The sequence below is a fragment of the Oryzias latipes genome, chromosome 12 (assembly GCF_002234675.1).
Source record: "Oryzias latipes chromosome 12, ASM223467v1".
NCBI lineage: Eukaryota > Metazoa > Chordata > Actinopteri > Beloniformes > Adrianichthyidae > Oryzias > Oryzias latipes.
This window is the reverse complement of record NC_019870.2, coordinates 13221197-13246396: the sequence shown is the minus strand read 5'-3', so window position 1 is coordinate 13246396 and position 25200 is coordinate 13221197. Positions and strand designations below refer to the sequence as shown.

Sequence of the window (25200 nt, the reverse complement as noted above, 5' to 3'; positions counted from 1 at the left end):
TGACAGGTGAGCACAAAGGGCAGTTTTTGTACGTCTCCTGCAGGGATCTGGCCTGGCCCTCTGACACATTCTCTGCCACAGGGGACCTTGATGAAAATGCACTTCCTGATTCACTGGGCACTGAAGATGTTACTTTCGACATTCACTGCACCTCTCATAACTCAGATATGCCACACTTTTTTGTGGTCAGATGCACTCAGCTATTTTTTGACAAGGTGACCTGATGCAAGCTGCTGGTTGTGGTTTGAATTCCAATCACCATTAAAGTGAAACTGGGCCTAAAATGGCCTGTAATCACTGACATTTAAGCAAGGTTGGCCAAAACTGAAAAAAATGAAACACAACAGGATGGAGTAAATGCGTAGTTTAGCACTTCATACAGTGGGAAAGAAACTTAACGTTTAAAGATGAAATTTGATGTCTAAATGTGTCGACACCAATAGAGGCATAACAACTCTGCATTCTGTCTATGTTGTTAAAATTGATCAGATTTTACTTTTTTCTGGTTGACGGACTGTGAAGCAAAGATCTTTGTGTTTCTAGGCTCTCTTCTCAGCAAAGCCAGTCGACTTAATCATACCAGCAGGGCCCGTTCCCCGCAGAGCATCAATGGCTTGTTACCCGCGATAACACGGCAGGACCCCGGCTGACTTAGGACATGCCTGAATTAAAATCTGGCTTCCATGGAAACAAGCTTAGCAGCTCACAGCGATGCGTCACCTCTGAACCTTTGTCTTTGTCTCAGGGCCTTGACAAGTGCTCTGAAATGGAGATTTGGGGGCATTGAGGAAGGAAAAGAAACAATAAGGCGACATTCTTTTAGCTGTCCATTTTTATGAAGCTGCATTAGTAAGTGTAAAAAGAGGTTTTCTCAAGTAGAAGCTTTTAGAATGTTGATGAAAAAGCTTCATGGAGATACTCAAAGGGAAAAAGATTGGCACTGAGGTGATGGAAACCCTCCAACCCTGTTCTTACCTTTTTTAGTGCAACTATAGGGAGCTGAAACAATGCAGATCTTTTTTCTGCCAAAGAACCTCAGAAGCCACATTTTCCTCATGTTCTTGATTAAGTAGATATCAAATATTCATAACTGTAGAAACATGTATCAATGACTCTTAGGGATCCTGCAGACTATCTAATTTATTCAGACCATGCAAGACAATTCAATGACTGAACCCTTGTGCTATTTCAGAAACTTCCCTGGCTGTATATCACTTCTTCAAGGCCAAAGTTCCACTGGTAATGTTTTCAGTAAGAGCCAAAATAAATGCCTGCTACTTCGGGGTTGTTGTTTTTTTTCTCAGAGTGTGTATGTGCTCCACTGCTGTACTTCAGTGGATGTAAGTGTCAACACTTCATTTCTAAGGTGCAAGGGAGCCTTCAATTGAACAGAAGAGTTGGACAGGTTTGATAGAAGCTATTTCATGACTTGTGTTGCTTAAACTTGCTGCATCATCATAGAAACTATCTCCACTATTCAGCACAAACTTTGTTTTTTTTAGGGCCTCCTAACAAAGGCTCACAACTTTGAGGCATTAGATAACATCACCGCTAAGTCATGCTGACAACTTGTGATATAAACCATCTGAAATGTGGGAAGATAAAGAACAAAAAAATAAGAGCTCTTTGTTGTGAGCGGAGATCAAAACAATTAACTAACCTTTTGGATTCTGCACAATCTGGGTTTTGGAGAATGAAGGTTAAAAAAATATTGGAGAAATATTAATGATCTTACACAGAATGACTTTGTGAAACTGTCCGCGTTTGTAGAACTCAAACCACAATTTCAAATAGAAAAATGTTCTTTTCTAAGAGAAAAGTGAGTTCTTGCAGCTCTTTGTCAGTTAACACTACAGGCAACGTGCGTGTGCTCTGTTATCCGCCTGCTGCACAGCACAGAGCCCCTCAAACCAACCACATGATAAAAGTGGAATGCTGTAGGACAGACTCTCAGTAACTGGGCAAAAACCTGCAAAGAAGCAACAGTAAGGACTGACAACTCACTAGAGGCGAAACAACAACCCACTGAATCAAACTCTGACAAACTATTACATCTCCTTCTGCTTCACTGTGCTTTCAGTGTCTTCAGCATGTGAAATATGACAGATCTTTCTTTTGCTGCAAATGTTTGCAAACTGCTATGAAACCGCAGGATTTTTGCTATTTTTTCCCCTACAATTTTTTTTTTTTTTCTTCTGGTGAAAGAGACCAACAAGCACAAGAAAAAGGAGCAGTTTTGTCTGCTTTTCCACTCAGGAAAGTTGGCTTGCAGTTCAACTTTCCCATCATTCATTATGAAATAATGAAAAAGAATAAAATGAGGTATTTTAGTCAAGCAACAAATTGATGCTAAAAATGACTTCAATTGAATAGATACTGCTTTTGTAGACTTACAAAAAAGGAGACCTCAGATATAAAGCTGTATACCCTTTATCTACTTTGTGAAACATAATCAAAGATTTAACAAAGCAATTTCAATTCCAGACAAAAAAGTGAAATAGAGGAAAAAGCATAAACTTTATTTTCAAGTATAGGTTTGAATGAAAGAAAATGGTCCAGACCTGAAATTTCAATGGTGGACTGAGCCAAACCAAGATTTACGGTGAGCTCATACCAGTAGCACCAACAAAGACAATATAGTTCTCTCAGAAACTCATCCAAGCTAAAGCCTGGGTTGCACAATGGGAGTCCATTCCAAACTTTTGTCCATTTGGCTTGTCAGCACTTTCAGCAGGGATAAATACTCTGCTGTTCCACTCACTTAGCTCAGCTTTTCCAGGTCAGTCATAAGCCATTACAGATTTCAGCACATACGCTCCCAAGTAAAATAAAAAAGGAAACAAAAAAATACCCAAACCTCTCGGACTCGGCTCCTGTCTTCTGTTTACATTGTCCGCTCTTAACAGAAGCTTTTTAGATGTCTGTCTGTTTGTTTTTTAAAGAGGAAGACATACATGTAGAGGAGCAGGGAGGTAAAAGCTGCAAAAGGGACACTTAGGCTTTTTTAAATTTTAAATAAACCATCTTTTTAAATTCTTTTTCTTCTATAACTTATGACTAGAATTGGTTGATCTAAACAAAAAAAAAAACTCTACATGACTATACAATCCAGACTGTTTCTAATTCATCCATGTTAATTTTTCCCCTTTTTTTCAAAGTACAAAATACACTTTTTACAGCGTGCCTGATTCATGGCATTAAAATGAACTGTAGGCGCTGTAGGAAATATGTGCAGAAAACATGACTCACACAATAAGAGATTGTAAAACCTAATCCTAAACTGCCCCCAAAGAGTTAAAAAACAAAAATAAATCCCATAAACCTCTTTTCAGAGAAACCACTTTATCAGCTTTGAGTTAGAGGCTTTTTCGTTGGGCTAAACAAGGGCAATCACAAGTGACTTGTTTCTGGGTGAGATGACCTCGGCAGAAAGTTTTATTTATTACAGCCTTGGTGCAGCTGTAGGGCAGTCAACCTCTGATCGAAACATCACAGGTTCTATTCCTGCCTTGCCCATCCATATGTCAAGGTGTCTTTGGCTTGGCCTTGCCTCTGGTGGAAGGTTGACACCATTGTTTGGCAGTGGTGCTGCCACCAGTGTGTGAACGGGACTGACTGTAAAGTGCTTTGGGCCTTCGAGGAAGGTAGAAAAGGGCTATACAAGTATACGCCATTTTATCATTTCAACTTTCAGAAGCAAAGCAAAACATATGATTTAGAGTAGGTCTCTTAGAGCCTTACCTCTGCTGGGGGGATGCCTTCAGGTGGGCGACACTGCAGCAACACTTCCTGTTCGATAGACACCTCCTTCCCAAGAGGTTCCTGGTCAAAAGGCTTCCTCAAGTCTTCCGGAGACAGAAAAAAGGGCAGAGGTGAAGCCAGACAAACTTCCCATTTATGACTGAATCCGTACAAAAATGCAATGAGTGATAGAAAAAAATGAAAAGATTATCACAAGATCTGCCTTTTTTGTTTAAGCAGTCTGTCTTTATGTACATGTGATCATGCTCCCATAACCTCAGCTAACACAGCAGGCTGAAATCAAACTCCGAGATTGAGGTCACTTGCTCTTCAGTAAAAAATATTGAGACAGTGTTGTAATGTGAAGCTCTGATAAAGTCGTGTAGGAAAGGCATCACACAGTTGACAGCCAAGACTACTGAGAATCCCAAACTACACTGGAATCTGCATCCCATATGCTGCCAGCATGGAGAGGAGGAGTGGGCATCTTTTACACAAGAGACGAGCCACAAAACTTGATTACACAGCTAAATCTGAAGGATCAATAATATTCTTATACACTCTGATTGCCAAGATGTATTTAATCAAACTTGACCATACGCCAACACTAGCTAAACTTACAAATTAAATTCTGTTTAAAAATCTTTCAACTAATGGGATTTTTGGTAAAATGACAGCTATTTTTTGTACCTTTAATAGAGATAAATAATGGTGAACTTAGAGTGCCTTTACACTAAAAGAGTCATGCAGAGTCACTCTCAATTGGAATATTTTTATTTGATTTTCTTTTATTTTCCATTTGACTTAAACATACTACATCTAAAAACCACAAAATGGCTGATTCTTAGGGTCAAAACTACCCAAAACACAAGCTAACAAAGAAAAAAAGCAAGCAAAAAAGAGAACTAGCTTTGGTAGGCTCAGGTTGCAATGTGATTTTTTGTTTGTATAGCTGTGTGTGACGCAAAATGTACAAATGTGTTCTGTCTTCAGAAAAATGCTTTCTGTAACGAAAACATTTTTGCATCTGTGCTATTCATTTTTACAGCTGAAAATCTTTTTTACAAACGCTCAAATTAATAGAGCCAAACATATGTTTTAAAAAAGGACAAATTGGTAGTGCAAAGGCACAAAGCTATTCTGCATTTGTAATTTATTTCATGGATGCATATTTTTTGTTTTAAGATGCAAAACTTAATTACATGCAATGATAATAACTTTCAGAACTTTTCAAACCTTTTATGCAACCGAAGTACATTGGAGAAAAGCAAAATTAAAAACATGGACTACATTTCTTATTTTTCTGTCCTCTTTTTTCATCTACTTCTACCCTTCCTCTCCTCTATTCTTGATCATCATTTATCATTTAGTTCTCCATGCCTCTGTTTGGTGCAGTGCGATTCATGTATTGTCACTCTTTCCCTCTCCCCTCCTGGGGAGTGGGAGTGCTTCCAGAGTCCAGTTGGCTCATCTGTGCTCCTGTTCATGACCATTTACCTCGCCTTTGCTCCCACTCCTTCACCTGGCTGTGGATCCTGCCTCTGGCTCGTCTCTGGCTCGTCTCTGTACCTGACCGAGTACCTCGTCTCTGCTCCTGCTCTTACACCTGGCTGGGGATCCTGGCTCGTCTCTGGCTCGTCTCTGCTCTGCACCTGACCGAGTACCTAGTCTCTGCTCCTGCTCCTACACCTGGCTGTGGTTCCTGTCTCAGGCTCGACTCGCGCCCCTGACTGTCCCCCCAACCACGGCTGGATGAAGCACGTCTGCTGGACTTTATATATGTAGTTGTAGAGTTAGATAGGTTAATTCTTCTCTTAGAGTTCTGGTAAATCGCCTGTCCGTCCTGGGGGAGGATCCCTCCATCATGTGGGCACCCCTGAGGTTTCTTCGTTTTTTCCGGAATCTGGTTTTTTAGAAGTTTTTCCTTACCGCGAAGGGGGGTCTAAGGGCAGGGATGCCAGTATAGTTTAGTCAATTTGTTAGTTCATTTTAGTATTTTCCTATTGAACTCTTTGTATTCATGATCCTTTTGAGTTCATGTTTACTTCCAAGCCCATCGAGACGACTGTTGTTGTGATTTTGGGCTATACAAATAAAATTGAATTGAATTTTTAAACATACATTTTTCTGCGAGAATCTTAATAAAACAACAGTTGGTCTTTTATTTTAACAGCCTGAGCAGTAATACATATTGTGCAGTAGTTCCTCTTTAGCACAACTTCCACTTAAATCTTGTAAGACTAAAGACCCCTGAGAACAGTACATAATCAGATCTAGCACTCGTATATGTAATGGTTAAGTAACACTCTGTGGGCTCTGGGGAGATTATGATGAATAAAAATAAAATAAAAATAAACACAGCATGATCACCTCCAATCAAAGTTGTCAATAAAAAAGTTCCTAACTTTCTGAATAATTAATGGGATTTAAAAATATATTATTAAAGTGTGTAGATACTTCCAGCCCATTTCTGCTATTCTGCATTTATCATGGGGGAAATTTCTGGAATTGGTTTGTTTATTTTTGTATATTCCTAATAGAAATCTACAAATTTTTAACCACTTTGCTGGTCCTCATTTGACATGTTTGCATTTGCATTTTTCAAAGTGCAGACATCAAGTCAACAAATTTCTTTGAAACTATCTAATTCCTGCACATAGAAGTTTGGAATTTCATCCATATATTGTTGACTTTCTTACAATAAAGGGAAAAGATGAGGAAAAGAAAAAGGAGTATTTAAAAAGGTCATGCTGGGTCCTGTGGATTAACGACTGCATGAGTCAAAACCAAAGTGCAGAAATAGATCCTGCCTGCAAAAAGACAAAAGCACAAGCAGATGCAGTGTGACAGGTGAGAAGGCAATTCAGTCACACATCCTACTGCACTGTGACACACTCTGATTTACTGCATATGCACTAAAGTGAAATCTAATAAATTAAATTTGATTTCCTCACATAAAGGTATTACAGAGTATGCAAGTCTGCATTGGTACCGACATGGATGCTCACTGTGCAGTAATTCAGCACGCCGCCGGGTGGTTCAGATTGAACTATAAAACATGGCAGCCACTTACAGCCGATAAGATCCAGGAAGTGCTTTAGTTTGAAGGGAATTTATTTCACAATGGAAGATCAAATGCAGCACCAGACATGTACCAGAAAGAAATGTGTACATATTGTTTTGCTGCAACAAATGGTACTTTTTAAAATAGCCTTCTTTGATGTTTGACTAGACCTCATTAGTTCCACAGAGATTCTATTACTGCATATAAAATGTACTTATAACCTTGAATTACGCTTCTAGTATTAATGGCAAAGGCCAGTGCTTTGGAATTGTTTTCTCTCTAATTTACATTCACTATTTGAAACATGTTCACTTTGCTTTTGATGAAACATTAAGCAGTCTTGCAAGAGAATAATTTCCACTGTATATTTTTACTGTGAGAGGGCTTCTATTGTGTCTCCTCTGTAGTGCCTCTCCGTCTCTCTGCTGGCTTTTCATAACCCTGAACAGCACTAGAGCACATTGAAGGGTGTGGGACCAGCTGAGTCGACATTCCTGTGGGAGACACCCCGTTCTCGCCTCAGCACACAAACACTTCCAGACTCACAGACCCACAGAGAGACACACATATGACTACCATTACTGTGACTGGATGTGTTTGTCATGCTGAATTACACAAGTCTTACAAGCCTTCTTTTTTGCTCAGTAAATCATTAGACATTGGTGCAAATCCAGATAGGGAATGACAGGTAACACACAGAGTCTGGTTTTTAATCATTACTGATGTCACTTTTAATAGAACTAATAGAGTTACCTATAATGTAAAATTAAAAGGCAGCAAGAAGACAATAAATTCAGCTTTCATTCAACTATCAGCTCTTGTGGTAGCTGTTAAACTCCTTCAGACCCTTGAAGGGAGTTTCTGTTAATTTGCTAATTGATTGAATTATCTCTTCACATGCGTTTATTGCCACACACGGGTGAGCAATCACCACCTCACAAAAACAGAGGCCAATTAAAGCTGTTTTATGGAGGTGACATGAAGGAAAAAGCGACTTTTTCAGTTCCCTTTTACTTCCAACAAACTTTTATTTAAACTCCTAACTGAGAGAACCATCTTGCAAGTTACTTCTAATGCTATGTTCAGACAGGGCTTGGGAATATGCGTTCGACCAAACACTTCCAATAAAAGGTCTTTGTAAATGCATTCAACATTTCGCACCAAGCCTTTTCCAACTGTAGGTACTAGTATTGGGTAGCAACAGAGCTTTGTGAACTCCATATGCTAAAAGCCGTTCAAAAACCTGTGTTCAGTACATTCTTGAACGCGTGCACGGTGTGCACGTAGATTTAAACACAGGCACCAATTTACTTACCAGTGCTGGCTGCATCTTACCATGTGACTAGGAAGTAAATGTTTAGATCATTGGTTTGTTTTTTTTAAAGGTCAAAAAGCAAGCGATCTATTAGCCTAACAGGACAGAATGGGGTTCTGACTAGAAGCCAGCCAGGAGAGAAAGCCCAGCAGAAGAGCTAATCCATTCAACACAATTAATGTGAGGAGAGGAAAGGTCTACTGGGTTTTGAGCGATCGGCTAGTGCTGCCAGGTCGCTCATCGCAGGTGATTATCAGAGGTGAAACACCAGGACTGTGCACTGTGAGAGGTTCACACACCGTAATGAATGACCAGGTCACCATTACAGAGCTATAAAAAAAGGTCAACTTTTAGTTGAGGCTAAGGTCAGATGTGAAAAACAGATTGTTGAAAGTGCGTAAGTAGTTTTGAAAGGGAACATAAAAAATGTATCTGTAAATGGGAATTTAGCATGTATTGCAGATGTGCTCTGTATATCTTTATAACCTGTTTGCCGCAAGAGGGAAGTTGAAAAAGACGTGTCTGTCTGTCTCTGTACTTCAGAATGACAGACAGAACAGAACCCAAGTAATAGAACAATCAAGCAAAAAGTCCTGTTAAATGACATTTTTGACAACAATGCATAACACAAAGTAATAGGTGTTTTAAAGAGCTGCTACTAAACTCAAACAACTTCTATTTCCACGTTAAGTCCTCAGGGGTTTTATTATGTCTCAAATTTTCATTTGTATGTCTCTTGTGAGAGGAGTTAAAAATGAACCCAAACTTCAAAGTCGGTGCAGAATGTTTCTCATTACTTGGAAACATTTGTGCTTTTCAGTAGTAGGACAAACAGACACATCGAGGGGAACAAATGAGGACCATGAAGAGGGGTAAAAAAAAAGAGGAAATGCTGGAGTAAATACATTCCATAAAGCCTCTTCCTCTCTTTGTCTGCTCTTCTTCTCCAAGTCTGAACTGTGCAGAGGAAAAGTGATTCAGCCTTCACAGGCTTTCTTTAAACTAAAGTATGGAGACCCTTTGATGTGCAAGTCAACTTGTTCGATGTATATTTCTTGGCAGAGATTTATTTCAAAAGGACAGAAAGAAGAAGAAGATGTAAAAAAAATAATGGCCACTTACAGGCAATGCGCACGTGGGCTTTACGGCTCTTGGTTGTGCCAGCAGAGCTCCAGGCCACACACTGGCACCAGAAGTCCTCTGGCCCGAACAACTCCTCCACCTGCTGCCGAGTAATCTCTATACTGGCCTCTCTCACGACCAGACCTGCAAGGAATCACAGAGTTTGTACAAAACAGAGATATTGATACAAAGTTGGATACAGTAGTACAGCCTAAACTACATATCTGTACATGGACAACAGGTCACAACAGGAAGTAAAAACCAGTAAACATCTAACTTACCCCACACACTATTTGTTTATTCAAGCCTGGCCTGAATCTTAACGCAAGCACTAAGCTATTTAGATCAGAGACCCCCGAGGGGCAGGATTCTCTGCGTCATGGCTAACTCAATCCTGTTTGCTAACTCCTCTGATTACTGCTCATTTGTGTGCCAGGACCCAAACAAACAAATCTTTCCTAGAACAAATGCTTCTACCCACTGCTGCCACTCTGCAAAAGATTATGCTGCAGCCATAGTGTGTCTATATCTGTGTTTATTTGCTTATATTTAGGAATTCTGCAGTAAACAGTAGCTTGAGCTTCTGTTGCATGGTGGAGCACCATGCTGCTTGTTTTATTTTCAGTTGGTGAGTCTTTAGGCCTGTGGTGTCATTCCTACCAAGCAAGGTATCCAACCAGAGCCTAAGGAATTTCCTCTCTCTTTGATTAACTCCCCAGTGTCATTGGAAACAAACATCAAAATGTAAAGAAACACTGTTATTGTGGGTCCTGGCTGACTTGTTCAATTTTTATTTTTATTGTTTTATAAGTTTAGTTTTAAATATTAAACATATTCATCTCAGAAAAATCTCTGTCATGTCTAATAAAAATATTGGTCCTGTTTTGGGAAACTACGACGGAGTTTTAGAAAAGAAAAAAAATTAAATTACACCTTCTCTTCTAATACGTAAATTCACGAGAAAGACAGTCATAACTGTTAAATTACGAGATTTGAAGTCGTAAATTTATGCGAAAAAAATCTCATAAATTTACGAGAACAAAGTCATAGATTAACAAAGAAAAAACACCAAAGTTTTCAGTTTATCGGAGCCTAGCTTGAAGATGAAATATGTGCAGCCTTTTGTGAAGCTTTATTTCCGGATAGGTTTAAAAAACAAAGAGATTCTGAACCTTTTGGATACTTAAAATGAGATCATTTTCAGTGGAGCCGGGGTTCAGTATAAGTAAAGCGGAGTTTCATATGTAAAATATGGAGCTCAGAGACACGTTTGGGTGTAGAGGACCGCTGCAGCCTTTATTTTCCTTTTCATTAACACACCCTGAAGTTCATCTGTCGCCTTACGTCATGAACCTGTCATCCAAACACCAATGCGGAAGTAAACAGTGTTACATACGCCCCCTCCTCCAGATGAAACGTCCCATTTCAACATAAAACAATAAAGGGGAATAAAAATAGTCAGTTAAATTAGCATTAGAACATTGATAATGCCAAAAAGTGCTCCTCCTTAGACGGAATCATCACACAAACGTAGAGGTAATAATAATAATAATAATAATAATAATAATAATAATAATAATAATAAATATTATTTAGAATGCGCTTTACATTTTTGGTAAAATCTCAAAGCGCTACAATGAAGGCAGGAATAACAACGGTTTAAAATAAGAACAAAGTAAGACAAAAACAACAACAAGAAAAGTACTAAAAAGCATTATTAAAAAGGAAAGTTTTTAAGCATTTTTTAAATGTGCCAAGGCTTTGTGGGGCTCTGAGGGATTCTGGAAGATTGTTCCAGAGTCGAGGGGCAGCAGCCTGAAAGGCTCTGTCTCCCATTGTGGTTAGCCTGGTCCTTTGTTGATGAAGGCAATGTGCAAAGTTTGAGCGGAGGAGACGTGAAGTGGCTTGCGGGGAAAGGAGCTCACTGATGTAGGCAGGGGCAGTGGCCATGGACGCATTGGTAGGTGAGGAGACAGAGTTTGTATTGAATTCTGGAACAACAGATCTTCTCTTTGGTGGAGGAAGAAAGGATTCAAGTGGACAGCTGCAGGGATACCGACGGCTTCATCGGGCTGCGGAGATCCTGCAAACCACCCATCAATAAATAAAACATTAATAAATTGTAGATCAAACAAATGAGCTTCCAAACATATGGAAAGTTATCAATAAACATTCAGCTTACCTGTTCCATTGAGTTTAGAAGGGCTGCTCTGCTGCTGCGTGGCGTTCACTTGCTGCTCTGTATGCTCACTTCGACTTTAATCTCGTAAAATTACAAGTTTTTTTCTCGTAAATCTACGACTTAAAATCTTGTAATTTAGTTTTTTTTTGGTGGCCCTAAATCTCCGTCGTAGGAAGCTCTATCCTGGCCTTCAGGTAAATCTTTGCTGTGTCTAAGAAAACCTCTGTCAGGTATTGATCATAGATAGTCAGTCACAAACTGTTGAATGAAATCTGCCAGGTTTCAGTAATCAAGCAAAGAATATGTAGTAAGGGAATTCCTTACTACGTCTCCTGAGTCTTGACTTTTACTCAGACAAGCACAACCTGACTTTGGCTTATTAAAGTGTCCTAAATTATCCTAAATTTAAAAAATATTTACATAAAAATTCACATAACACCTACTGGAAACCTTTCTGCTTGCTCCAGAATTCTCCACAGACTTACATTGGAAACTCAAATTCAGTTATGCTGCAAAAGGTTCGCACGTTTTTTTTTCTAAAATGAAACTTCATGCTGTGAATAACCCTGTCTGCATCATCCTCAAAAAGTGCTGCTCTATTAGGTTTAGATAAGTTAAGCGCTCTACTGGAAAGAAGTCAAGTTGAAGTCATTTTCTTGGAACTGTCACGCTCATGTGCCTGGTCAGCAGTGATGTGGAGGAGCGCTGTGACATTCAAATCATTCCCTAGCTGTGCCTTTTGTGTGCCTATGAAACATTTTGCAATATTATACCACCATGGCCAGCCTGTGCCAACACAATGACAGTTTACGAAAATAGAGACAGACATTTACACAAACTGATGGTTCTCAGAATATTTCCCGGTACCATTAGTCATCTAGTTGGGGTGATGACTTCCTCAGTATCAACTTTTTCTGTCATTTGACCAACTGTTGTTTCAGGTATAACAAGTGCAACTTCTAATTTTGTATAACATTTTTAATCAGTTAACGCTGTCATGGCCATGGTAAACTGGAAATATACAAACCAGGTGATTTCTTGTGTCTGTACTGTGATGTAATATTGAATGCTAGCAACAAAGACCCCCAAATGAAGTGCCCACAGTTTGGGAGGGAAACAGTTGGGCAATCTGTGCAACTTTTGATTTGTCAAGCTTTCTGTATGTTCCACTCACAAATGAACCAGTCCAAAAAAATCCCCTGTGAGTCTTTTTCTTGGGCATAACTTTTAGTATGACTAAAAGCTTCTAGTGAAGTTTACACAGCCTCAACTAAGGAGATGTTGTGTCGACTTAGCTTGCCAACACCTAGGAACACAATCTGTATGCTTGTTTTTGTAAAAAATAAAAAATAAACTTTTACAATACTGCTTACATTGAACATATAGATACTGAACAATCTCAGAGAGAGTGTGAAGTAAAAAACAATATTGTAAGTAATGATCTGTATGCAGCAAGACAAGATTCTCATCTTTTGCAAACAAGAATGACCCACTTTTTTCCTTTTGTCATATTTTTGCTAACATAATTCCTCAATACATGACAGGCTTTAGGGTCACTGCAATGTCACCTCTTGGCTAATATGAACAGTCTGTTGAAATAAACAAGTGTTTCATTAGATTTTCTCCAAACCCACCGTTCACATCAGTGTCTAATTATTCGAAAAGAATGGTGTGACTGTGGTTCTTGGATGAGACGCAAATTAAAAAGAGCTGCTGGAAGTGGATGCTAATTCAAACAAAGCAGTTTTGTGATAAATGATTAATGGCTTTGTTTTCAAAAGGGCAAAACTGTTCTTTTCTTATCAGACCTCATTAAAATTCAACAGTTTTAACCTGAACTCTTTCTCTGGGTGATTTATAGCTGGCCGGGTTAACTGGGGTCACTTTTGCCTTCATCAAAGTTATTATTTGACATAATTTTTTATGTTTCACAAACAAAAGAATTGAGAAGTTTTATTAAAAATCACCAGTTACACAAAATACCATCACACCTGAGAGAAGAAAAAACCCCACAACAGAACAGACCAGATAGGGGGCCTAATGTAAATATTGAATTGTTGCTATTTAATAAGTTTCTTAAAAAGGCCTTTAGAACAAATTAAACACTTGATTTAGAATTAAATACAGATTTTTATCACTGTTGCTTATTTTCTTGAAACCAGTTGAGTCCCACTGTTGAACAGTCCTTTTTTATATTTTCACTTCCAGTAGTGCCACTTTTTGGAACATTTAACTTTGCTCTGTGTAACATCTATAATTGAACCAGTATGTATGTTTTGTCAAAAGCAAAATAAAATTCAAATATATTTTTTTGACTAAAAATATTTTCTATATACAAAGTGTTTTTCTAAAGTATCTATTCCATACAAAGGGTGTCACAGCAGCTTATCCATATGATAAAATAAAGATAAATAAAGTGTATAGTGTGCAAAAATGATCAGTATGTGCAACAGATATTAGTGTAAGGCCATGCTGATCTATAAAAATGAGTAACTAAAAAATTACAAACACTGAATAAAATAGGTTAATTTCAGATTGTTTTGTTTATATTTGTGTAGTTATCGGAAACAGCTTTGAATTGGATTCACACTTCATTGCTTCCTCAATGTTCCATGTATATGCAATCTGTAATTTAATCTTTTCTGCAGTTTATCTTACTGAAGAGGGAAATAGAGAACCAGAAACATGATAGGCTAATTTCTGATTTGTGACACTCTGTGAGCTTCATTAAAATACAGAAATAAACAAATTCACATTGAGAAAAGTGTTTCACTTTTACATTTGTTCTGACATCAAAATTTTTTAGCAGAAAGTTCTTTTTTTCGCACTATGACATACCCAGAATCATATATTTCTGGCCAAATTAAAAATGTAGTAAGAATCAACGTAATTTATTTCAGGTTCAGAGCATTAACACAGCCTTCTTGCTCAGGCACATCAAGCACAGCAACATCCCACACACCAGCTTAGCCTTCATGTAAAATTTACAGTATGCCGAGGGGCGGAGGAGTAGTCACGTCTGTTGTGTCACCATCTGCCTCTGCATATATACAGTATGTGTTTACATGCATGTGCACAGGATATAGAATAGTGCGGCAAAGCATTTGCCTAGGAGGACGTTTTGTTTGTCAGAGAATGTCATAGATGGATGTGACGTTTAGGGGACCATCCCATAGAGATGGATGGCGTTGTTTACTTCCAAACAATACCAACCATCATGGCTTTGTCTTAAAAATTAATGCATAAAATACTCTCTCAGCCCTAAAGCTTTGCATTAAAGCGCTTTAAAATGTAATTTATCTTTCATAGTTAATTTTTAAGGCAGGAAAACACAGCTTATGTTGACTATAGCCAATTAAAAGAATGAGGTTAATTTGCTGAGCCATTCTCCTTTTTTTTTGATAAACTTATGAATCACCCTTACTCCCAACTATTAGAAAACTAACCTGCTTAGACTTATCCTACAAACATCCAAGTTCAGCACTGAACCATGGCTTTTTCCTCCTTACCCTTCAAGCATTTAACACTGCTCTTTTAACACCACTGCTTATGTATTTTTCTTGACATGGTGTTTAGAAACACCTGAAAGCTCCAGACCTGTATACAATCTCCTAAAGATAAGCTCACATCTGATGGTAATCTACTAGTCACGTGTAATTTGGTTTTTAAATTCTAAATGACCTAAGAATATTTCGACATTTAAATATCAAAAAGAATTATAAAAGTGAATACTATCAGTTTACTTAATATTTGGAGTCATAATTATTCTTCACATGGACGTGGTCATTTATAGGACCTTAGAGAGTGTATTCTGACGACAGTCAGGCTCGTTGGTCCCTGTCATATTGAGAAGGGGAAGGTTCAAAGATGTTAAACCTGTCAACATGGCAAGTCAAGTCAGTCATCAGTGCTGACTAACAATGAGTGATTAGTCCAGACCTGCGGTGGATGCTGCTCAAATTTATTTAAGAAACATAAAGGTGTACTTAAAGTATTCTATCTAATCTATTATTTTATTATTGAGCTGGTATTGGTAGTTGTGGTGGAAATTATGGTTTATTTTTTTGTTACATGTAATTGCATGCTTCAAAGTACTAAACTTATGCTCTCTATTATTTTTTTTAAAGGGGAATTGTTGCAGGTGCTAAAACCAAATAAACTGTGAGTCCTTAGCTCAGATAACAGCAACAAACAACTTCTTGTTAGAAGTCTGTGTTCCTTACGGCAAAGATTCAAGCCGACCATTTTCCGGTGTAGGTTGTTGCGTTTCTGCGCCTCCTTATCACCACACTTAATAAAAGAGAAACAAAGAGCCTAAGGAGATCAGAACCTTCTGCTCCCAATCTATGCATAGATTATATATATATATATATATTTAAAAAAAAAAACATTTAAATGTTTCTTATAAATCATTTTACTGCTACACAATATAATATATTCTTGTTTATGCTGAATAACCTCATTTAAGACCAAACATGCAAACATATTTTAATTAAACCGCACAAATATATGCATTTTATGGTAACTTTTTTTTATTTCAGGCAAACTTTTGCTAAATTGAGGATGCAAAAGAAAATAAAACATGTATAGGTTGATCAACTCTTCGTCATCCATGATTTTATGACTTTTTCTAATCACTGACTCAGTTTCATACGGAGTCCTGACATGGAAAAAATAAAATATATCTCGTTCCCACAGACTAATATCTTGTTCCCAAGAAATAATATTCCGTTCCCACGAAATACTATTTCGTTCCCTCAAAATAATTAATTTGTGTGAACGAATGAATTAATTTGTGCGAACGAAATAATTAGCTTGTGCGAATGAAATAATTATTCACGTAATAAGTCATTCATAAACACGGATATGCTCTCCTTCCTGCTGCAAAAGCCCGCTTTCAGGGGTAACCTCCGTGTCTCTGTGACCAACTATCGTTCAAGAAAGGAAAAAGAAAAACAAGAATGACCAATGTATTATTGTCTCAATGAATATAAGAAAAATATCATAAGATTTAGGATGCCCAAGTTTGCTGCTTTGCCATATCATAGGGATTCACCGGACATAGCTCCTAGCTCCGGCACGGAGCTCTTGCTTGTCATGCTGGTATTCTGGCCGTCTACCGGCCAGCCAGCTGCGGTATGGGTTATTGTAGGTTAGAGTCGAATAGGAATAATAATATTCAGGACTTTTCTTTTATTAACATACTCTTTAGCAGTCACTTTACATCCGAAGGCTAGTAGGCTACATGCTACGTAGCATATCATAGCCTCATAGTATGTAGCATGTCCTATTGTCTCTGAACGGATCATAGTTACAGGGCCACGGTGATTGGTCGAGATGCGTTATGGGATATGTGTGATGCATGATGGGATATGTAGCATGTACCATTCGGATGTTAAGTGACTGCTAACGAGTATGTTAATAAAAGACGAGTCCTGAATGTTATTATTATGTTTTTATTTTTCCCCTCTTGAACGAATGTGGGTCACAGAGATGCGGAAGTATCAGCAGAAAGCGGCTTTTGCGGCAGGACGGAGATCGTACCGGGATGTGAATGAACCCAGACATGAAAACATGATAACCTATGCTTTTGTGCTTTTTAAAATAAATACATTTGATCTCTAAACATCATCCGTGTCTTTCGTGCAAAGTAATAAGACACACACAGAAAGAAATGTGAAGGTATTTGCTGTCGCATACCAGCCTTCGGATGTAAAGCGACTGCTAAAGAGTATGTTAATAAAAGACAAGTCCTGAATATTATTATTCCTTTTTTGACCCTAAACTACAATATCTGCTGGCTGTCTGTCTACCGGCCAGCCAGCTGCCCGAATGCCGTTGTAGGTATCATAACCGTTCGGCCTGGAACTTCCGCTCGGGGTCCTTCAGGGTCCTGGGACTAATGCTGACGTCACATTATCTGATTGGCTGTACGTTGCTCCGATGACGTGTCAGATAGTGATTGGTCTGGACAAATTACGATACTACCATAGAAGAAAATATTATGAAGTCTGTTGTAAACAAACAGAGCTCCGACATAGAGCGAGATTGTCTTCTAAACGTGCCTTTATTATTGTTATGATTATTATTGAATGCATGTTTGCTTATAGTTTTTTTAATCCGTGCGCCCAGTGCTTTATTATTGGCAGAACGGACCCGAAAGAACAACATTTAGCCGTGCTAACATTTTCAGCCATGGCTGAACTTAAACTGGAATAACAAGCGGATTGTGGCAAAATCACTTTATAAAAATTACAAAGAATATTGTCTGACACAATTTATGAGGGAAAACAACTTTAGGTTACAAAAGGGAACGTGAAATTAAAATTTGTAGAGCCCGAGCAGATCTCGAAGCTACGTAGTTTGTCCAAGTGGGGTTACCGTAGTGTGACGTTACCTTCAGTCGAAAGGACCCCGACCGGAAGTTCCAGGCCGAACGGTTATGGTACCTACACCGGCATGACAAGCAAAAGAGCTCCGCGGCGGAGCTAGGAGCTATGTCCAGTGTATCGCTGTGGTATGGCGAAGCAGCAAACTAGGGCATCCTAAATTTTATGATATTTTTTTTATATTCATTGAGACAATAATAAATTGATCATTCTTGTTTTTCTTTTTCCTTTCTTGAACGAATGTGGGTCACAGAGACACGGAAGTTACTGCTGAAAGCGGCTTTTTTTGCAGGAGGGAAAGCATATCCCTGTTTATGAATGACTTATGACGTGAATAATTATTTCGTTTGCACAAATTAATTGTTTCGAGGGAACGAAATAGTATTTCGTGGGAACAGAATGTTATCTCGTGGGAACAGAATATTATTTTGTGGGAACAAGATAATATTTTTGTGGGAACGAGATATATTTTATTTTTTCCATGTCAGGACATGGGCTCAGTAGTTTCAACTGGAATAGGAGCCGAACTGTGCATACAGCCAGCTGCTGATCTAGTCTTTGACTTGATGGGTTTTCTCAGAACACCACCTCCTAAGCTGCATTAAAAATTCCATTGCCAGCACAATTGACACGACCGATCAGTTGGAAATATGGAGCGACAACGTGAATGTGAACTATGCCAGAGCCAATGTTGAGGGACCACTTTCCACCTGTCGATGGAAATATAACAACTTTATTCTATAATTTCCTCCATTCATATCTGAACAAATGCAAGATTCTTTATGCAATGTGATTCATTATTAAAGAGGTTATTCATGTGAGCCAGCCTTGCTTTGCAGTTTTAGCTCTGCTAACAAAATTGATTAGGCCAGTCAAAAGGAAAAGGAGACATTGGTCATTGAGGATGAACAGGAAGAGTAGGGAGGAGTAAATGCTCTGATTATCTCTAAAGATGAAGAGCACTCCTGTATGATTTTCCACCTCATTTCTCACAGAATGTGACAAGCCGTCTCTGGCGTATATTACTCTGGATGCTCATAATTAATTTGCCACTCATTTGCTCAGATCAATGCTTGTTTTGTCCATAAGAGAGAAAAACCTGTCATCAGGACTGAAAAGTAAACATTACAGTATTCAGAAGAGAGTGTGATGATCGGAAGCACATTCAAATTGTGAAGAAGGCCATCTGTAAAAGAATAGAAAACCTTTTAGTTCTTTGACTTAGTGCTGGTTCAATCTTAAATCCAGCAATGAAATTTGTCTGCAGCCAAAAAAGCTAATTATAAATAGTCAATGACATAATACTTTGCCAACTGCTTAAAGAAACCCTGAAATTTTGTTTTCTTGTAGGGAAAGAGTTCTTATGTCTGATTTCACAAACATTTAATTACTTTAGTGAACAATTTGCTGTAATACTTACACTGAATGGAGAACCTTCAGGCAATTTGATTAAATGCTGAAGTACTCCACATCAATTATATTTCTGACAGAGTTTTTTGTAAACCTTCAGAATATAATCTAATAGAACAATGGTAATGAAAAGTTTCAAGTTTTGTGGAATGACTTACTCATCATACGTTTTATAATACTAACTGTGTTACAAGTGATTCATTAGGCAGTAAATTATTCAACTACTTATTTTATTTTTTACACACAAGTGCAATAAACTTTGAACCAAAGTTTTTAACAACAAAAAATAATTTGCTATAAAAGCTCAATTCACTTTAGTTTACTTTACAAAGACACTATTTTTTTAAAGTTGAGTAATGTAATAATGTTGAAAAAATGTAAAAAAAAAAAGTAAACACTGATAATTGAGCAAACAGACAAATATTAGCTTGTTTTTTTTGTTTTTTTTACTGCATTTGACACACCTTCAAGTCCCCACTGATGCTTTGTGGGTTTAGGTGGTCTTGGCAACAAAGCTGTTTCGCCCCTAACTTCTCAGGCTCATTATGTTGGTGCACGTTTCGGTTTTACACAGCTGGGAACAACACCAGCAGCTGTTTACTGGATACCACCATGTCAGAAAGTAAATGATTGCAGAAACAAAGATGTTTCTAATGGCTGATGTCTTGAAGTAACAGACCTGTCATCTGCAAATGAATCTGCTATTCTTAAAAGTTTTTACATTTTTTCTTCAATCCTGGTGTCATGTTGGAAAATGAAATTGTTTCATGACCGTTTTTCATTACCCACAGTCCTCTTAATACCTGCATCATAAAACCTAAAGTTTAGATTTGATCCTATAAACATCTGGGCATTTACTGATCTAAACTGCATTTTCTACCTTTAGTTTTCCTATTTTATTTCTATAGGATCATCAGTTTGTCTCACAGCAACGCAGAAAAAAGACAGAAAGGGAAAGATCTCATTTCTCCAGCCTACATTATTAGTGGTATTGACCAGCCTGGCCAGTTGCTATCACTGTTCCTTTTTCTGTCAGTCTGGGGAAATTGAAGAGCATTGGAGTGGGTTGAGAGCAGTGCACGTATTTGGATTTAGAGGTTTGTGTGTATTTTGCGAGCGTTGCCAGAGCAAAAATGAATGAATATGTGTGCAGCAGACAGCCTGTGGATATGACTATGCAGAGTGGGTGCCTGTATGATGTGTGGGTAGTTTTCCGTGTTGATGCTTTTAGCACAAAACCTCCTGACACAGATGCTAGCAACTGTTGCAACTTGTTCCCTTTTTTTTTTCTTAAGTCACAACTGTGAAACACATGTTCAGATTGGTGCAATCTTCCTGCATCACTCTGGGTCAAAAGAAAAGGATTTCAGGCATCTTTCTTTCAAAATTTTTTCTTTAAATTTCTGTTGGCACTTTTACCACCTTCTTCTTGTGCTGTAACACTCTGCAAAGCGAGACTTTAATTTGTGGTGCTGTGTTTTGTCATGAAGCACTACTCTAGAACTATACTAATCTCAAACCCCTCTAAAAATGGACTTCCCTTTTGTTTATATGTGTGCTTATGCTTCCAAACATTCACATTTAAGTAAAGGAGCAGCAATTGTGTGCTTCTGGTTGCCTGCAGACACATATGCGGCAAAAAGCTGGAATGAAAAGGGTAAATGCAATGTGATTGGTACCTGTGGGCGACAGAGAGAACTCAATTTCCAATACAGCCGCTGAATGCAACCTATCAGTGCTGTGCTGTTGTGTGTAATAGCTGTGGTGCCTTCAGGGGCCCAGTTCTGTTGAAAACAACCTTGTTGGAGCTTCACAAGCTTCCCTTCGTCTAGATACCCATAAACAAGTGCAGGTGCAAAGGTAAAGACACACACATCGATGAAATGGAAGCAGTTCTAATATGCCACTTTAGTGGGTTCATTTGGTCACTGTACATGGGTACTTTTGTGGAGACAGAATGATAGAAATACTTTATTAAATAAAGTAGTCAGCAAGATGTAGAACAGCTCAAATTTCTGTGGGTTTGAGTGGAAATCTTGAATAACAAATACCATTTTTATGAATCCCACACCCAACATAACATAAAACTATTTGTTGGGAGTTATGATATTCCTATAGTGAAAAATAAATGTCTCTGTGAGCCAAAAACAAGATCAGATCTGTCTTCAGTTTGACAAACTCCTTCTTTAAAACTTCTCTGTTTATAGTCCTGAATTATTCTTGAGGCTGGCTGCAATTAAACTGCACGTTGAAAGCAATTTGTAAGTATTAGTGTGACAGCAACAATTGCAGAGGCCACAAGATGTTCAAAATTACCCCAGCAGCCTGCTCCTGCTCAGGAGGTGAAGGGTCAGACTGTTGAGGTTAAACGTGTGTTGAGGTGCACAGATTATAAGAAATTAGCAGTGCTAACATAAACAAATGAACAATTTGTACTATTCATGAGGGCAAGTGGTATAAGGTTTTCTGCATCAAAATAAAATAGTTTGTACAAGTTGTGTCTGTCGGTCTGTTCAGAACTATGTGTGTTGGAAGTGCTTGGAGAGGTTTTCTTTCACTGCTTCTGCTTTCTCCTACAAGCCAAGACATGCAATGTTAGGGAAATTAAAGGTGGGAAGTTGGATATTGTGACCAACTGCTGACCTGTACAGCACTTAGGCTCATTACATTCCTGGTTAATTGTAAACTGTGTGAGGGTTGCAGCCCCTCAACGCCCTTTGCACTTTAAAGCAGGTGTGGTTTGGATACATGTATATAACTCTTAGCTGAAGGGAGAAGTTATTTCTAGAAAAAAAGTTTACATTTTAGCTATACCAGGACAGACATATCTATAAATATGTTTTTTATAATACAGTTTTTTTAGATGCAGAAAGAATTTATACATCTTATTTTACTGACCAGAGTTCTCGTCAACCCTTTCTTCCACCGTGTGCTCCTTTTGGTGAACCCATTCGCTGTTGCACTTAAAGTAGATCTGGGTAGCAGGCGTGGCTTTGCAGTAAAGGTTAACCGGCTTGTTCTTGACAATGTAGGCCTCCTCTGGCTCCATCAAAAACACAGGCAGAGGCTCCGGGGGGTCTGAAGGAAAGGTTTCCGGCAGCTCACCGAGACCAGCAAAGTCATCATCAACTGTAACAAAAAGAGAAACAATGTCAAAATGGAGGATTGAGGCAAGAAATTCCTGGGGAGATGGAAGAAATGGTGAAGAGAGCCAAGAAAGAAAGGAGAAATGCTAAGTGGAGGGGGGAGAAAAGCAGGCTAGAGACAGTGGGATGGCATTATAGTCACAGTCTTTGCATGGGATTATCCATTCCCACTGTACTCTACAAAATCCCTATCATTTGATATTTTGGAATGTTTACTCAAGTGTATTTGGAGTGCAGGAAAGTCGAAGATTCTTCTCAAGCAACAAGACCACATGGATTTACAGAAAACCAACCGCTGCTGGTCAAACCACAGGCAGCTACTGCTGAGCAACCAACAAGAAACTTAGTTCACTGGTCAGCTCTGAGCAAGGAAATTTGTAATCTGCTCTAGTGTGCACTGCTTCTCTCATCACTTTGCCGCATGCGCAAACACCAGCTCACATGAATGCATGAACACAGACATGGAGCAGATCTAATGACCTCAGGCTTTTGGCCCAGTTTGTACCATTCCTTGGATACTTCTGCAGTAGACAGATATGCTTTCCTGTAATTACAACTCCCTTTCATCTTTGTGTCGTAAATCACAGACGCACAACTCTGTGTGTGCTAACACAGACATAAGCTAATGCTCATAAATGGCACAGCCAAACTCGCAACTCCTAACTTTCTAACTCTTTGAAGAAAGGAGGGTGAAGCCTATTTGCTACCCCATTTGTCACCTCCAGTACTATTCTATTATTACCACTGAACCGGTAGGCATTAATTATTCACAAGTGTGAAAGAAAGAGGGAAGAGTAATAGAGAGAGAGACAGTGGGAAACCTAAGGTAAGGGAGAGGAAGGGGGAGAGACGTAAAGAGTAAATCAGTCAGACATGGATTGATACGTCAGAATAGCATTGGGCAGGCAGGTACAAACATAGCACAGGACAGGAACAGGATGCCCGACTGTCCAGATAACAAAAGAGGTTATCAGCACATCTGTAATTCGTCTATGTCCTTCAGTCTGCAGGGCTGGCCTATGTGTGGACACACTGGAGCCTTGTTGTCTGACAGTCGCAGCCTCATGAATGCTTTGAGAGCTCTAAATAATGTCTCAGTAGAGATAATATCGTCTTCTCTCAAATGCTATTGTAGTTAACAGCAAAAACAGGCAAACCTTAAAGACCCACTCCAATGAAAATGGTGATTTGGTGTTTTAACATATTTTTGTGGCTTTTTTCTCATGATGGAGGACATATATGAAGAAAATCAAGATTTAATTGTGTTTCTGAGTATTTCTTTATTCAAATCAATGTGACTGATGCAGTTGAAAAAAGCCTGTAACAGTGACGTAGGTGCTACAATAGGCTGCTCCACGTTCCGCTCCATTTTGATGCATCGACTTGCAAACAGACAGATCTATGTACAACCACTGGGAACTGTTTTACAATAGAACAAAGGAGGATTGAAGGAGGACTTTGATATGCGTCAGCAGAAACTAATAGTGGTTTCCTCTTGATTTTACTGCTTCGATTGCTTTCTATACATTAAGGTGCTTCCTGACCTATAGGTGTAAATGCTTGCTTTCCCGGTAGTGTTTGTGTGGGCATAGCAAAGAGCTGGAACAAGATCACTGGATTTTCAGATCAACTTTCCTCAAACCAAGAAAAAGCTAAACTTTCTTCTCCACTGGATCTTTATAAGGGTGATGACTCCATAAAGTGGAAGTCTAATTCAGCAGACCTCCACTTCCTCTGTTCTTTTGTGCTACAGAGTCCTCAATCCACCCACATTCTCAGCAAAAGGGACCCTGACCAGAAACAGGCGAAGAGAGCCAAGAAACTCATTTAAGTTTGTGTTAACCTTCTCACCATTATCTTCCCATCTCTTTTTTTCCCTTCTAGCTCTGTCGCTCAGTTAAACTTAGAGGCAGCCAGATCTGAAACATCCATGAAAGCGCTGTTTCCTTCCAGAGAGAAACATTATTTATCTGCTCACACATATGCTTATCCTCTCAAAGATATTAAAATTGATCAACCTTCTCAAACCAATTAAGTCCAAAACTGAAAAAACTCACAATGTAAGGAAAAAACTCTGACTTATCCCAATTGCAGAAATCCACCCCCTAACCCAGAGTGTACACAAAATATCAGTGAAAAACTTCACTTTTCCTTCATGTTCTCAAACTGTATGAAGCTATAGTGAAGATGATGCAATCTCTGCAGACAAGCATAATTATCATAGCTACAGTAGTTTAATAGATCAAATATACATTTTTACATTCTTTTTCTAAATTTCCCAATGCTTTTAAGTATATCAATGTAATAAATATGGTAAGCTTCCACTGAGATAATGTATAGATTTTTCAAAGAGTTTGTAATTGCTTATCTAAAGCTTAATTGGAAAAAGTAAAAGTGACTCCACTATGAGTGTTTAAAATTTCATGAAACATGTCCTGAAAACACTTTTATTCAAATCCGACTTTGCACTGCGGCATGGGTACATTTCTCTATCTTATATTGTTATTCCTCTTAATGAACACTTTAAGGTTCAAAACGAATCATTGTAGAGAATTATCAGCCTCAGCCAGAAAATACAGGGTGGCTCTATTTCCCCAAAAGTAAGACTATCAAATACCGTAAGTTAAATTTAGTATGCCACAGTGTCAATGGTTTCATACCTCATATGTCTGGAAAAAAGAAAAGAAAATTCTTTTTTAAAAGGAGGATGGAAATGTATTTAACTGATCTGAGTTTAATGGAATATTAGCTTAGAGGTTGAAAGGGAATGAGGCAAACTTAGCGAGAGTCTTGGCAGTCAAGCCCTCATGGCTCGAGTTGACTCAAATAGC

The 25200-nt window shown here is 38.5% G+C and overlaps 1 protein-coding gene across 4 annotated transcripts in view; it reads right to left on the bottom strand.

Annotated features, from left to right (window-relative positions):
- LOC101157960 (netrin receptor UNC5C) overlaps positions 1–25200 on the bottom strand; it is a 128870-nt gene that overhangs the window by 36766 nt on the left and 66904 nt on the right. For all 4 annotated transcript variants that reach the window (XM_011481791.3, XM_011481792.3, XM_020707660.2 and 1 more), the window contains exons 2-4: positions 22122–22352; positions 9243–9386; positions 3742–3845 (exon numbers count right to left, since the gene is read on the bottom strand). In XM_011481791.3, the coding sequence (XP_011480093.1) occupies positions 3742–3845; positions 9243–9386; positions 22122–22352 (479 nt within the window). The remainder of the gene's footprint in view (positions 1–3741; positions 3846–9242; positions 9387–22121; positions 22353–25200) is intronic.